The sequence below is a fragment of the Pteropus vampyrus genome, unplaced genomic scaffold (genome assembly GCF_000151845.1).
Source record: "Pteropus vampyrus isolate Shadow unplaced genomic scaffold, Pvam_2.0 Scaffold149, whole genome shotgun sequence".
NCBI lineage: Eukaryota > Metazoa > Chordata > Mammalia > Chiroptera > Pteropodidae > Pteropus > Pteropus vampyrus.
This window is the reverse complement of record NW_011888930.1, coordinates 2,979,977-2,995,498: the sequence shown is the minus strand read 5'-3', so window position 1 is coordinate 2,995,498 and position 15,522 is coordinate 2,979,977. Positions and strand designations below refer to the sequence as shown.

General features: G+C 33.0%; 1 protein-coding gene across 2 annotated transcripts in view; it reads right to left on the bottom strand.

Moving 5' to 3' along the window:
- EMC2 (ER membrane protein complex subunit 2) overlaps window positions 1-15,522 on the bottom strand; it is a 40,569-nt gene that overhangs the window by 23,374 nt on the left and 1,673 nt on the right. For both annotated transcript variants that reach the window (XM_011369459.2, XM_023536140.1), the window contains exons 2-5: window positions 10,423-10,536; window positions 9,818-9,882; window positions 7,785-7,870; window positions 1,910-1,967 (exon numbers count right to left, since the gene is read on the bottom strand). In XM_011369459.2, coding sequence (XP_011367761.1) covers window positions 1,910-1,967; window positions 7,785-7,870; window positions 9,818-9,882; window positions 10,423-10,536 — 323 coding nt within the window. The remainder of the gene's footprint in view (window positions 1-1,909; window positions 1,968-7,784; window positions 7,871-9,817; window positions 9,883-10,422; window positions 10,537-15,522) is intronic.

Sequence of the window (15,522 nt, the reverse complement as noted above, 5' to 3'; positions counted from 1 at the left end):
GCTTTCTAGAAATTGCAGACTTCAATAGTAGATCATTTCCCAACTTAGCATAAATAATTTATTTAAAATGAATCAAGTTACTGACATTCAATTATTAAACATTTCTGCATTTTACAGTCCACAATCACATATTATTTTTTAAATGTGATTTTTAATGAAATACTTGCCAAATAAGAGAAAACCATCATATGTATTATGTGTTAATATAAGAATTTGTCCTTTTATAAGAGGAAAATACAAACTCAAACTGGTGTTTAAAAAACCCTAAAAATATTTTTCTTTTAGCAGGCATATGTATGCATGGACATAATAACAAAAACATTAAAACGCTGACATGGTATCTAAAGTCTTTTACTTTTCATTTAGTAAAAGGTAAATCTAAAGAAGGCCATTATACCAATAGTAAATGAAAATGTTTTCAGCAATAAAATTGTTTTTCACCAGGATATTTTTAAAATAAGTAATACTATATAAGTATATTTGGAACAAATATTCTGTCCAATAAACAAATATAAATATTTGTTCAGAATCAGGGTAAATTAAAGATATTTGTATATATTTATTTACGTATATATATATATGGCAGAAAAAAGTAAACCCAAAACCAAATATCTTCATTAACTCTATATACTAATTACTGAGATAACTTTCATTTTTCATTAAGACAACTAAAACATAATTAAGCAAACAAGTCAAGTTCCTGTTTCATAAACTTCAACAAAATATTATAAAAACACTGAGTCTGCTAGGCTTTTATACAAGCACATAAAATTCTTTTCAAATCACTAGTTCTTTCTAATAAGACATCTTATAAGTGAAATTTTCATGAAGTTTTAAATCTATTTTTTAAAATGGCTCATCAGAGGACCAGAACAGACACTTCTCCCTAGAGGACATACAAATGGCCAACAATTATTTGAAAAGATGCTCAACATCGCTAGTTATTAGGGAAATGCAAATCAAACCCACAATAAGATACCATCTCACACCTGTTAAAATAGCTATAATCAACTGGACAAGTAATAACAAATGTTGGAGAGAATGTGGAGAAAAAGGAACCCTCATACACTGCTGGTGGGACTGCAAAATGGTACAGCCACTATGGAAAACAGTATGGAGGTTCCTCAAAAAACTAAGAATTGATATACCACATGATCCAGCAAGCCCTCTAATGAGTATTTACCTCAAAGACTTGAAAACCCATATCTGAAAAGATATTTGCACACCGATGTTCACAGCAGCATTATTCACAGTGGTCAGGACATGGAAGCAACCAAAATGTCCTACGATAGATGACTGGCTAAAGAAGCTGTGGTACATATATACAATGGACTATTACACAGCCATAAGAAGAGATGAAATACTGCCATTTGTGACAACATGGATGGACCTCGAGATAATCATATTAAGCAAAATAAGCCAGACAGAAAAAGTTGAAAATTACATGATATCACTTATATGTGAGATATAAACCTAAAAGCAATAAATGAACAGGACAAATAAACAGGGACTCATGGACATGGACTATAAACTAGTGGTTACCAGAGGGCAGGTAGGTGGGGGAGGAGGGAGAAGGTAGACGGGATAAAGCGGGTCAAATATTGGAGGGTAGGGGGTAGGGTGAAGTGGGTAAAGGGGATCAAATATATGGTAGCTAAAGGAAACCGGACTTTGGGTGGTAAACACACAATAGAATATACAGATGTCAAATTATAATGTACACCTGAAAATTATATAATTGTATTAACCAATGCTACTCCAATAAACTTAATTTTTAAAAAATGGCCTATTATGAAATAGTCAAAATAAGAAAACAGAACATATGTGTTTTTCCATTATTTCCAAAATGAAATGATTTTGCCTTTTGAAATAAACTTTAGATGATCTTCAGGATAATTAGCTGACTTACAGTGTTAGTTGGATCTTCATGTAAAATTCGATCATATAGCTGTACAGCATCATCATATCTATTTAAAAAGAAAAATAAACATCAAAAATCATGACCTTAAAATTTAGTGACAAATAGTAAATACAAAAAAAAATTAAACTGACAGGGCTTTAAATGCATTTACAATTGCTATCTAACCTTTAAAAGCGTAGTTTCTTCCTATCTTCATATATAAACAGTAGAGTTTGCTACAGTGTCATTTTTTTTTAAGGAAAAAAGTAACATATAGAAATACTTCCTTCAAATATATACTGATTCAATTTGGCCTAAATATGAAAGTAAAAACTAGCAGCACAAAGAAATACTTTTGTGGTCTTAGTTATTATACCAAGAATTGCAGCCAATAAAACTTAAGAAAAAGTTTAATTTTACCAAATACATCCACAAGGAAATGATTACGTATAAATTTTCCTTTAATGAATATGTATATTTTTCTCTTAATGACATTCTCTAAAGATATCTCATAATGATAGATATGAATATCTTTATCAACATGATGACACATCTTTTAACTGAACACTGCCCTGCAATTTTAGTGTCCATGCCTGTATTTGTGATTATGATAACACCGACAAGTATGAATACTTTACCTGTAAGACTACAGGGAAAAACAAAAGCAGACTTAATTTGTAAATGTGTCCATACCACGTGAAGGACAAACAGTATCCCTGCACACAAGTCAATCAGACTTAGCAATACTTCAATAAAGTAAATTAGTTTGAACATTAAATACATGGTAATAGGTATGCTAGTGTCATAACAATCTGCAACTAAATGGGGAATCAAAATCATTAAATAATAAAACAAAACTATCGAGTATATAAATAAGGGCAAAATTAATTCTATGGAATAGATTTTCTCACAAGACAGTACATGAGAATCACCTGAGAATCGTTTTCCAACCATAAAACCTCTGGGAAACATATCGGAAAAGACATAAGAAGATATGAAACCATTCATTGTTTTCATAGTTGTACAAAAATCATACACACAAGGCATTCATACCTAGTTTTATATTTGAACATATTGAAGTTATACTATAACTAAAAATAATAATTTATGTAAAAATTGACTGTGATTTTATGTGTCAACTTGACTGGCCATGGGGTTCTCAGATTAAACATTATTTCTGGGTGTGTCTGAAGGTGTTTCAAGATGAGATTAGCATTTGAATCTATGAACTCAGTAAAACAGATTGCCCTCCCCAATGTGGACCTGAATAGAACAAAAGTGGAGAAAGGAAGAATTCAACCCTTTTTAAGGCCTCACTGTGGAGCTGGGACATCTCATCTCATCAACCCCCACCCTGAGATTGGATTTATACTATGGGCTCCCTTAGCTCTCAGGCCCTGGACTCAGACTCAGACTGAATTACAGCACCAGCTTTCCTGGATCTCCGGCTTACAGATGGCAGACCCTGGGACTTCAAAGCTTCCAAAATTGAGCTGAGCCAATTCCTCATAGTAAATTCCCATTTATATATGGTTCTGAACACACACACACACACACACACACAAGGTTCTATATCCTACTGGTTCTGTTTCCCTAGAGAATCCTAACACACTGAAGTTCCACAAAAATTTACCTTCAGTCAGCAATGTTCTCATACTTTACCTATTACCTATTGGGCTTTTTTAAAGAAAATCTGGATTACATCCCTAACAGATTGATCTCAGTAAAGTGAGGACCAGGCAACTACTTATTTTTTAAAATGCCACAGATTATCACAATTTATTCAATTATGTATGAGAATCGATGGCTAACGGTCCTATGTGACAAAGACACATAATAGCCACTCTTTCAGATAAAAACTGTAAAACTTTACTAAGTAAAATGGTGATGTGAATTTCAATTAAAGAATAAGGCTTAAGGAAGTCTAAATTCAATGAGTTTCTCAGAAAACCTGAGTTAATACTTAAGAACAAATTATTTTATATGGCTGGGAGCAGGGTAGAGGAATACTAACTATTAAAATGTGTGTGCTTTGGAAACTAGTACTTCTCAAATCTTTACAACATAATTTTAAAAATCATTCACCTTGGACTATGAGATGTGTTTTGCTATTCACATATTTTAAGAATGGTCTAGGAATTCATACTACTTGAAATAAAATAAAAAGTGATATTAGAGTAGAACACTGACTGATTCAGGAGAAATCCTTTGCAAATTTCTTCCATTCTGTCCTCTGGTTCAAAATTAGTTTCTGCTAACCTATATTATTTATTTTCCTCTATCTATACCCTTTGATTACTTACGATGAAGATCTAAGGAGATTAAAATTTGCACATACACAAACACATAAGCCAAGGAATAAAGGAGTTGAGAAAAATTCTATTAATTCATTTGGCTTGAGAAAAACTACTACCATCGTGGTACAAGTTAACTCTGCCTTACCTAAAACACCAAACTAAAAAGGTAACAAGTAATAAGCTGATTTTAAAATTCATATGTAAATCCAAAGAACTCAGAATAGAAAATAATCTTGAAAAGAAAAAAAGCTGAAGGACTCAGACTGTTCAATTTCATAACTTACTACAAAACTATAATATCAATAGAGAGTGGAATCAATATGGGTGTGGTATATGACAAACACATAGATCAATGAAATAGAACTAAAAGCCCAGAAATCAATCCTCACATTTACATTCAACTGCTTTTCAATAAGAGTGCCAAAACAAATAAGGAAAGCACAGTTTTTTCATGAAATGGTGTTGAGACAACTGAATATTAGAAGAATGAAAAGACAGGTATAATCTTTGTGACCCTGGATTAGGCAATGGTTTCTAGACGTGACACCAAAGTACAATCAACATCAACAACAACAAAATGAGCTGAACTTCATACTATATCAAAAACTTCTGTAATCAAAGAACACCTTTAAGCAAATGAAAATGACAACCTACAGAATGCCAGAAAATTCTAGCAAATGATATATCTGATAAGAAACTTATATCCAGGCTATATATGAACTTGTGGGCCCACCCAAGCTGCTTCCAATGGTTTATTCCATACAAATGGGTTGTTTTGGCTGTGGAGTTTCATAAAATACCTCAAGGGCTCATAATACCCAAAGGAGAAGCGTCTGGCCTTGCTGTGCCCTGTACCTCTTGCTGAGCAGTCCCAAGCCCCGCTCTAGTGGCAGCCGACCTTGGTTTCTGACTTGGCCAATCAAGGCATCTATAAGCCTAGCACAGGTGGCGACCATCTGTGGATTGCTCTGTGACTCTTATCAGGTGGCCCCAGAGGTGTACAAACAGTGGATAAATTTGGCCTGCAGCTGGACCCCTCCCAGGATAGCAAGTCTATTACATAAAGCCACTCCACTAAGACCAGGAGACTTAAGAACCCGACCTAATACTTAGAAACAGACCCAGGGAAGCAGCCAAAATGGTGAGACAAAGAAGCATGTCGCACATGAAAAAAAAAACAGAACAAAGTTCTAGAAAAAGAATTCACCAGAATGAAGACAAGCAATATACTATATGCAGAATTCAAAATACTGGTTACAACCATGCACAAGAAACTTAGGGGAAGAGTAGATGAACTCAGTGAGAATTTTAACAAAGAGACAGAAAACAAAATGGAGATGGAGGACATAATCGGGAACCGGTCAGAAATGAAGAATATACTATCAGATGAAGAGTACATTAGAGGGAATCAACAGAATGGATGAAACAGAGGATCGAATCGGCAACACAGAAGATGGGGTAATGGAGGACACCCAATCAGAACAGCGACAAGAAAAAAGAATCCAAAAAAAATGAAGATAGTTTAAGAAGCTTAGAGGACAACATCAAGCGTAACAACATTTGCATCGCAGGGGTTCTAGAAGGAGGAGAGAGAGAACAAGGATTGAAAATCCATTTGAAGAAATAATGACAGAAAACTTCCCTAATCTGGTTAAAGAAATAGACATACAACCCCAATAAGTACAGAGAGCCCCAAACAAGATGAACCCAAAGAGGCCTACATCAAGACATATAATTAAAATGCTAAAGGTTAAAAACAAAGAGAAAATCTTAAAAGCTGCAAGAGAAAAGCAATTAGTTACCTAAAGGGATTCCTTTAATACTGTCAGCCGATTTCTCAATAGAAACTGTAGGCTAGAAGGGACTGGCAGAAAATATTTAAAGTGATGAAAAGCAAGGACTTACAACCAAGATTACTTTACCCATCAAAGTTATCATTTTGAATTGAAGGACAAAGAGCTTCCCAGACAAGAAAAAGCTAAAGAAGTTCATCACCACCAATTCATTATTTACAGGAAATGTTGGAGGGACTTAAGAAGAAAAAATATATATATCAAAAATATAAATAAAGAATGGCAATAACTACATATCTATCAACAAGTACTTCAAATGAAAAAGAATTCAATGCTCCAATCAAAAGATGGGGTGGCTGAATGGTTAAGAAATAAGACCCTTACATATGCTGCCTACAAGAGGCCATTCACATTAAAAGACACACATAGACTAAAAGTAAATAGATGGAAAAAGTATTTCATGATAGACCTAGAGGGTACTGTGCTGAGTGGCGTAAGTCACATAGGGAAAGATATGCCATATGATTTCACATATATGTGAACTCTAAAGAACAAAAACAAACAAATAATAGATACAGAGAACATTTTGAAGGTTACCAAATGGAAAGGGGTGGGGGAGTCGGTAAAAAGAGGAGAAGGGATTAATGGGTAGTTACAAAATAGTCATGGAGATATAAAGAATAGCATAAAGAATATATTCAATAATTCTGTAGTAACCATACATAGTTACTACAGAATTATTGAATATATTCTTTATGAATATATTCTTTATCAGAGGGGCACTAGTTATTTGAGTGATCACTTTGTGAGGTATAAAGATGTCTAACTACTATGTTGTACACTTGAAACTAATGTAATATTGTATGTCAATTATAACTGAAAAGTAAAAGATATTATTAGAAAAAAACAGAGATATTAACTCATACCATTTATGACAACCTAGATAAACCTTGAGAGCATTATGCGAATTATAATAAGTCAGACAGAAAAAAAAATACTGTAGGACTCATATATGTGGAATTAAAAGAACCTGAACTCACAAATACAGAAAGCAGATTGGTGGTTACCAGATGTAGGGATAAGGGATAGGTGAAATGAGTGAAGGTTCAAAAGATACAACCTTCCAGTTATAAAATAAGTCCTGGGGATATAATGTACAGCATGGTTACTACAGCTGACAATATTGTTTTGTATATTTGAAAGTTGCTAAGATCTTAAAACCTCTCATAAGAAAAAAAATTTGTTAACATCTGTGTGATGTCAGATGTTAACTAAATTTACAGTAATCATTTTACTATACATATATGAAATCATTATGTTAAATATCTGAAACTAATACACTGTTACGTGTCAATTATATATCTATAAATAATAATAGCCTCTATACCTTGAGGCCTGTGAGGGTCCCACACATACAGCATTACCGATTCCCAAAATAACCCTGAGAAGTTGGTAACATTCTTGTTTTACAGAAGAGTAAGGCTGAAAAAGCTCAGAGTTAAATAATTTGCTAGGTAAATGTCTAACAAATCCTAGAACCAGGATTTAAAGCCACATTTACTCCGAAGCATGATCCCATTTCACCAGACCACAGATGGTAAGTAGATTATATTCTCACTCAAATCTTTCTTACTGGGAGTAACTGCCAGGATTTATGCTGAGAAGCACTCTGAAGCTGAGCAACAAAAGATCTTGCACAATCAACAATGTTGCCAGGGGTGCAGAAGGACCTAAAGGTAAGCCCCATATTTGCCATTTTAAAATGGGATCACACTATTTACAAGATTTAGTTACCTTTCCATGGCTTCAAATCTCATTCCAGTTAGCCGCTTGACTCTGTGACTGCCAGGGAACTGTCTTCTCAACTCCTGAAGACAAAACTGAGAAAATAATTGGTAAAAAAGACTTGAAGAGTAATAATTACATTACATATACTAAATGGGCTACAAGGAATGGCCAATATAAGCCTTCAATGTATCTTCTAAAATAATTTCCTTAGCATGATTTAATGACATGAAGTAAAATTCATCAGTAAGAAATAACGGGGTGAAAGAAAAACTCTGAAATTACAAATAAAAGCAACAATCAGTTCTCAGACACTGATCATATTGTTAACTGGGAAAATGAGCATATCATGACATCTACTAATAATTCTGCAAATACTACTACCATTTACTCCTTAAAAATTGCTTACATAATGTGCCGGGCTCCACTTAAATGCCTCCAGTGGTTTCCTGGTCTTTTCTTCCTTTTACACAAGCATTCTCTTAATAAAAATTAAGTTCTTTGATAGTACTCTCAAGACCCTAGCAAACAGTACTAACACTCTTTTTAATTTTTCTCTGTTGAAATCATGTATTAATTGTCCTGTCAGCATACATATCCTGATCTGGGGTCATAAAATACAACCTCCATATCTATGAAGTATCAATCTCCTTTGGGCAGATATCTATAATTCACCTATCAACTCAACTAAATAAATAATCATATCTATTGAGCACCTACTATGTTCTCAGCAACATATGAGGGATTATACGAGTCTCGAATATGCTAGAAATGGTAAGGATTATAAAAACGGTCCCTTATAGTGTCCCAAAGAGTAATTAACAAAAAAATGCCTTTAACTAGTAAAGAAACTATTAAGCAGTAATAAAATAAGTTTTAATATGATCTGGAAGAATAGCTTCAAAGTCAATGGCTGAAAATGTGCCATACTAAGAAAAATATTTAAGTTAGTCAAAACTGAAGATGATGTTCATTTATTTGACATCATGCAAAACTCATACTACTAGGTGAGTCAATCAAGCTAACTGTGTAGAAATTCTGAACCATTAAAAAATACTGTTACAAAGAATTATCTATATATCTCCTGTTTTATCAATATTATCTAATTTTTATCTCCTACTTTATCAAATGACATATGGCTATTTAAAAAAAAAAATCAAAATTTCCCTGCAGATATAAGCTGCGACCTATGTGGATATTCAAAAGGCTGTGTGTCATAAGTTTTAAAAGTAATCCAAAAAAGTTTTGTGGAATATTTTGTACCACTGGCAGCTCCACTGAAATTATGTATGTAGCCACCCTAACATTAATTACCTTGAAAAGGATAATACTAATTCAGACATGCTTATGTTCTCCTGGTATTTCACCTTTGTTTTTGTGTAACTCTTTTTGGCTTAAATGAGGAAGCAGCATGAAGCAGTACTTAGGAAATAAGAATTATAATAACAAAAGAACAGAAACTGCTGCTTCCTGACTTATAAATGAATATGATGATAATATCAAAGCAAAAAAATAATTGTGAAGATTAAGCACTATGTAAAGCATTTTGCATAGTGCCTAGCAGATGAGTGTTCAAAATATAGCTATTTTCTTCTGTTTTAAAAGCAGTATTAATATTTTACGTCATGTCCTGTATATGTTAGGATTTTCTAATAATTTAAGATATACATTTATAATACCGCAAAACAAAATTTAACAATATATACTATGAAAGTCACTAAACAACCCAAAAAATAAAGTTGTTTTAAACTATCTGCTTCTTATTGTAAATGCTATAATTCACCTAGTAAGCAGATAATCTTCACCAATTAATTTAACCTCTTCAGTAACATTGGGATACTAAACATCTACTTCTCAAGACTTAAAAAAATTTAACAACACACTGTGTTCCCAAGTACCTAGTTAGTCCCACCTCCTCTTGAGTAGCATTGAAAAACAGCTACAGAAAACATTCTATACAAGCCATAAACCAAGTCTTAACCGCTTACAATTCATGAAGCATATGAAATAAAAAATAAAATATAATTAGTTTAAATACCTACCGATGCCAAGTCATCCCGACCATAGTCAAGGGCTGCAATCATCACCTGTTCATATATAATCCAAACTAGAGAAAAAAAGCTGAATTTAATTTTAAAAATCTCCCAACAGAAACTAGATAATTTCTTCATGTTTCTGATATTTTAGATAATAGTACCTATAACTGAATAGATTTACTGTATTATATCTGCAATTAAGAATCATCCTCATATGCTTTCAGCAATGTAAAATATTTTAATATCTTATCAAGTCAAAAAAATCTCCAATTATTTAATATCTTTACTGTTCTAAAAGGTTCTTTATGAAATGCATTTTGACCAGACCAGGACTGCAGCCTTGTGAGTTCTAACAGCAATTATAAATACTTCCCAAAATAAAGTATCATTAGACTTTCTAAGAAGTTTTATCAAAAGTAACAAGTCACGGATAGCTTGACATGAACAGCAAAAAAAAACATAATAAAAAATGTTTTTTTAAAAAACTAAGAGGAAATTTAGTGGATTTTGTTCATCAATGTCACCATAATAAATATGAAAAATTACTTAAAAAGTTAAGAATTGTAAATGGACATGTGCTGAGCAAAGATATGATAAATTAAAGAACTTACTATCATCTCCAAGCTTAGAAGCATATTCATTAATTAATTCCTCTCCAACTTCCACAATTTGCTCACTATTTCGTGAGTTTTCTTCTCTCCATTTTCTCATTTTATCTCGCATTTCTGAAAAGAATAAACTTATTATGTGTATTTGATCAATGTCAAAAAACTGACAAGAAAAAAATCAGTTTTTTTAGTACAGAAAGTAAATTCACACTAATTCACATTATATTAGTAAATGCACACTAATATAAATCTATGGTATCTCAAAGTTCATAAAGCAGAAAATCAACTTAATAAGAGCAATAGATCCTTTGAATATTAATGATATTACAACTATCTTTAAAAGTCATAAATGAAATGGATCCATTACAAAGACCCTCTATCCCTTTTATGCAACTGTGGATATTAACCTTTTTGAAGTTACAGACAATGTTTAGAATTTGACAATAAGTAGGGGTTATATTTCCAGAAAAACATATAAAATTATATATAAAAATCTTAAAAAGTTGAAGGTGCTCCTGAAGTTCACACATTGACTCAAGAATATATAATTTTATTAATCAGAGTATCATATTAGGCTATAAGCACTGAAGAGATAGTCATCACAAAACTTCCTTAGTAACATTACTACAACAGTACATAAAATGTATAAACAACTACACAAGAAAATAAATAACAAAAAATTAGAACAAAGAATTCTTTTAATTATATTTACAATTAGGAATAAAATGAATACATGTGAAGTCAAAGGCACTAGCAAATAAAAGTCAAGAGAACAACTTTGCATATTGTTAACACAACAGAAATTCAGGTTTTCAAGAACAGTATTTTGATAACAGAAATAATAACAAAGAAAAAAAAATGGTACCTAATCCAGCAATTAAAATATCACTTTTTTTATATAGCTAAAGTAGAATTAAGTGCCCAATTCGCAGATCACATACATATTTTCTGACTTCTATCTTGAAAATTTTACAGATTCATCTGAAGTACCATCTTTTTTCTATAGACAGAGATATTGAAGAGATCTTATAAGATGAATTACTCATTGAACAGATGAGTTAAACAATACGCTAGGTCCCTAGAGAATAAATATAAGAGAAGCACATGAATTTTCACTACTTTTATATGCATTATCTGAATCTCTACAGTTCGAAAATCATCAATCATCAAAGAAAAATAGAACCTAACTGCATTTACAAAAATGGTCTTAGAAGATCATTACAAAGTAATATACTTAAAACTAGAAATCAGCTTGACTCTCACTCTGCACAGGAAGTAACCTTGAACTGAATCTGAAAGGCTGAAGAGGAATTCAGTAAGCAAACAAAAAAGTAGGTTATTCCACAAAGAAAGAACTCTAGGATCAGAAGATAAGTGGGTAGGAAGTAAAAAGATTAAGTTTCTAAAAGGCCTTATATTTCACACTAAAGAAGTAGTTTATTTTTGAAGGTGCAGAAGAACAACTAAAAATATTAAGCAAAAGGAAAGCAGCATGACCAAATCTGCATGTCAGAAAATGACCCAAGTTCTTCAACAGATAAATTTTAAGGGAAAAAAATAGATAGAATGGAAACCTAAAGATCAAGAGACTTTTAAAATATATCAAACTTTATAAAAATTGTCAAGACTAAAGTATAGTGTCTAGGGATACATATTTAGAGAACAAAATTATTTTAAAATGCAAGGCGATATTAAACTAGAAAAGTCAGGATAATGGTTACTGATGAGAGGAGTTGTGACAGGAATGGAGCACATGAAAACTACTTCTGGGAGAGATGGCAAAGTACTATTTCTTGACCTGGGTGGTAGTTTTGAGGGTTTTCATTTTTAAAAAATAATTCAACTATAAATTTGTTTTATGCAAATTTCTCTCCATTTTATAATAAAAAGATACTTAGAATGAAAGAGGGAAAGGAAGAGAAGGGAAGGAGAGCGAAGGGACGGAAGAAGAGAGGGAGGGAGAGAGAGAAAGAGAGGAAAGAAAAAAAAGAGAGAGAGAGAGGAGCAGAAGTCCTTTAAAATAGAGATGGAAGAAAATCATTTATCTTTTACCAAATAAAACACTAGGAGGTTCAAAAAATATTTAAGTTGAGTAGCAACATAATTTCCTTGAAATCCTGACACAGAAGTTTATTAACTAAACGGGTTTAAAATACAAAGCTTATGTTTGCTGTAAATGATCTCAAATCTCTCATAAAACTGTTATTGTATAATATTTTATAATCTGAAAATCAACCAAAACCACCATGGAGATATATTTCCTGTGCCTGGTTAAAAACACATGGTTCTTGACATAAAGAACCCAAGAAATAAAGTTAGACTGAAAAAGCATTAGTAAATGCAAATGATTTTCAGACAATGGCAGCTTAACATACACAACATACACATACACACACACACACACACAAAGCCCATACATCTCCAAACTTTATCCCATTAACTCATCAAATTTTATAGCTTGCCTAAAGCTTTAACCACTAAAGAATGCAACAGCAACAGTCACTCATTTAATCACTGATATAAAACTATTGTTGGAAAAAAACCAACAAAATTTATTCACTTAACAGAACTCAGAGAAAAAAAAATGGTGCTATTGTATTTCAATCCAATGATGGATATCTGTCTAAAAATATTCTCTTAAAAATGAGGTTAGCCAAGTAGGATTAAAACAATGTAGCAATATACTATCAAGAAAGCTGCTGGATTTACTGTGTAAATCCTAGTGTCTTTATCTAATCTGTATTTTCATACACAGTTAAGATCTGTTTCTACCCAAAGAACACTTTTGACACCAAATGTTTTGGGAGTAGTTTTCCCCAAACCAATCAATTCTCCAACGCTCTAAACACTAACTTGGTGTCTAATAATTCAGTTCGATTTTGGCACCAACAACTACAAAGAGTTAGTTTCAGGCCCCACAGGTTAAGGGCTCAGTCCCACCAGATTGTCCCCACTTCAGACACCAATCACAAGTCAGGGCCATCTCTATTCTGACCAACTGGCTATAAAGTTGGAGGTTACCACAATCGCTTCCAGCAGGTTCTATGCTAGCTATAATGGCTCACAGAACTCAGGAAAATGCTTTACTTATTATTATTGGTTTATTATGAAAGATAGAACTCAAGAACAGCCAAACAGAAGAGGGGGAACAGAGGTGCTTCCATGCCCTTTCTGGGCATGCCACCCTCCCAGCACCTTGATATGTTCACCATCCCTAGAAGCTCTCTGACTCTGATATTTTGGAGGTTTTATGGAAGCTTTATTCTGTAGGAATGATTAAATTGTTGGTGAACTAACTCAATGTCCAGGTCCTCTCCCCTCCAAAGGAGTCAAGGGGTAGGACTGAAAGTTCAAAGTTCAAACCTTTAATCATGCCTTGATCTTTCTGGTGACCAGGCCCCATTCTGAAGCTATCCAGCTACCAGTCATCTCAATAGTATACAAAAAGATACCCTTATCACTCTAGAAATTCTAATGGATATTTGTTGAAAATAATATGTATTAAAAATGAAGGAATCTTAGTTGTTTATGCTATTTCTTTTCATTCAGTCCTTCCTCTCTTTTCATTCAGTCCTTCAAACCACAATTTAGTTTCCATGCCCTATTATTCCAGTAAGGTTTCTTGGGAGACTTACTGCCAGGTCTAACGTATATACGTGCTTTGTACATCCACACTATTTGTCATTATAGATCACTCCTATGAAAATTCTTTCCTTGGTTTCTTAAGGTTCCCCTCTTACTTTTCAAACCGTTCCTTTGCTGAGTTCTCTACATTCATTTGCTCCTTAATTTTTGGTGTCCCAAAGCTTCTTTCCTTAGCCTTCATCTTCATTTATTATCAGTGGTTATTAAACCTCAGATCAATAGACTCCTTATTGACACAGGCATAAGCATTAAGTGGTCTATGAATGCTCTGAAATTATTTGCAAAATTGAATGTGTATGTAAAACATGTATTTTTCTCAACAAATTTTCATGTAGTGCCTACTATATGCCAGTCATTATGCTAGATACTCTATCCATATTCAGCCCAAATACCTTGTTCTCGAGAAACTTGACTACATCTTCCTTAAAACTCTTTCTCGCCACCAAACCTGTAATAACTCCCTATATAATAAACCTCAATAACTTCAAACTGACTGAATAAACAAACTGTATATTCTACTTTTTTTATAGAACCCAACAGAGACAAGGATATTAGATGTACTATATAGGTCTTTTAAAGACATATGATCACTTTTCCTATCACAAGAATTACAGTAGTCTTTGAACTGACCATTTCCACACTTTAATTAATGATGCTGTTCAATGGAATTTTTAAGGATCTATGACACTTCCTCCTAAAAAAATTATCCCTGTAGTCCTATCACCCACTTACATCCTAAAAATCTATTACTAAAAGTGTCTGAAAGAAAAATCTACAATACTCTTTTCTTAAAGGTTCCCTAAAATAGAATTTTAATTCTGGAAAGGTCTAAATCCTTTTACAAATGAGAAAACTATATCCTAGTAGTTGCCTATGTCTAAGATATTAATTATTCCAACACTAGACAAATGACTGAGTCTTTTTTATAACAATCTGTTAATGTCTATTGTTAATCTCATTAACAATTCATTTAGCTAGCAAATAATTACTGAGTTCCTCTCTTATGCCAGGCACTAGAAGACAGACCTTCACTCTAAGAGGCAGAATTTTAAAATTTAACATAATCGGGTAAGTGCTTCAAGAGTACGGAAACACATAGTTAAAGGATCAGGAGTAGGTTGGTTGCTTGTTTTCACTATTCTCTCTTTTTTTTTTTCCTTCAAATTTTAGTGCAGGGATGGGGAAGGGCTTTGGGGTAGGGTAGTCAAGGAAAGTTCTCTGAAATACATGACCTTTCAGGGGAATTCTGAGAAATGACAAAGTATAATGGGAGCAAGAGTGGGACAAGGAGAGAACATTCCTAGGACAAATAGCATGCGTTCAGCCCTAATACAAGAAAAGTATGGCACACTTATGGAATTCAACAAAAGCCAACATTGCCAGCTCATAGTGAGGCAGACAACAGTTTAAGACAAAGCTAGAGACACAGGCAGTAAGTAACCAGATCATCTTTTTATA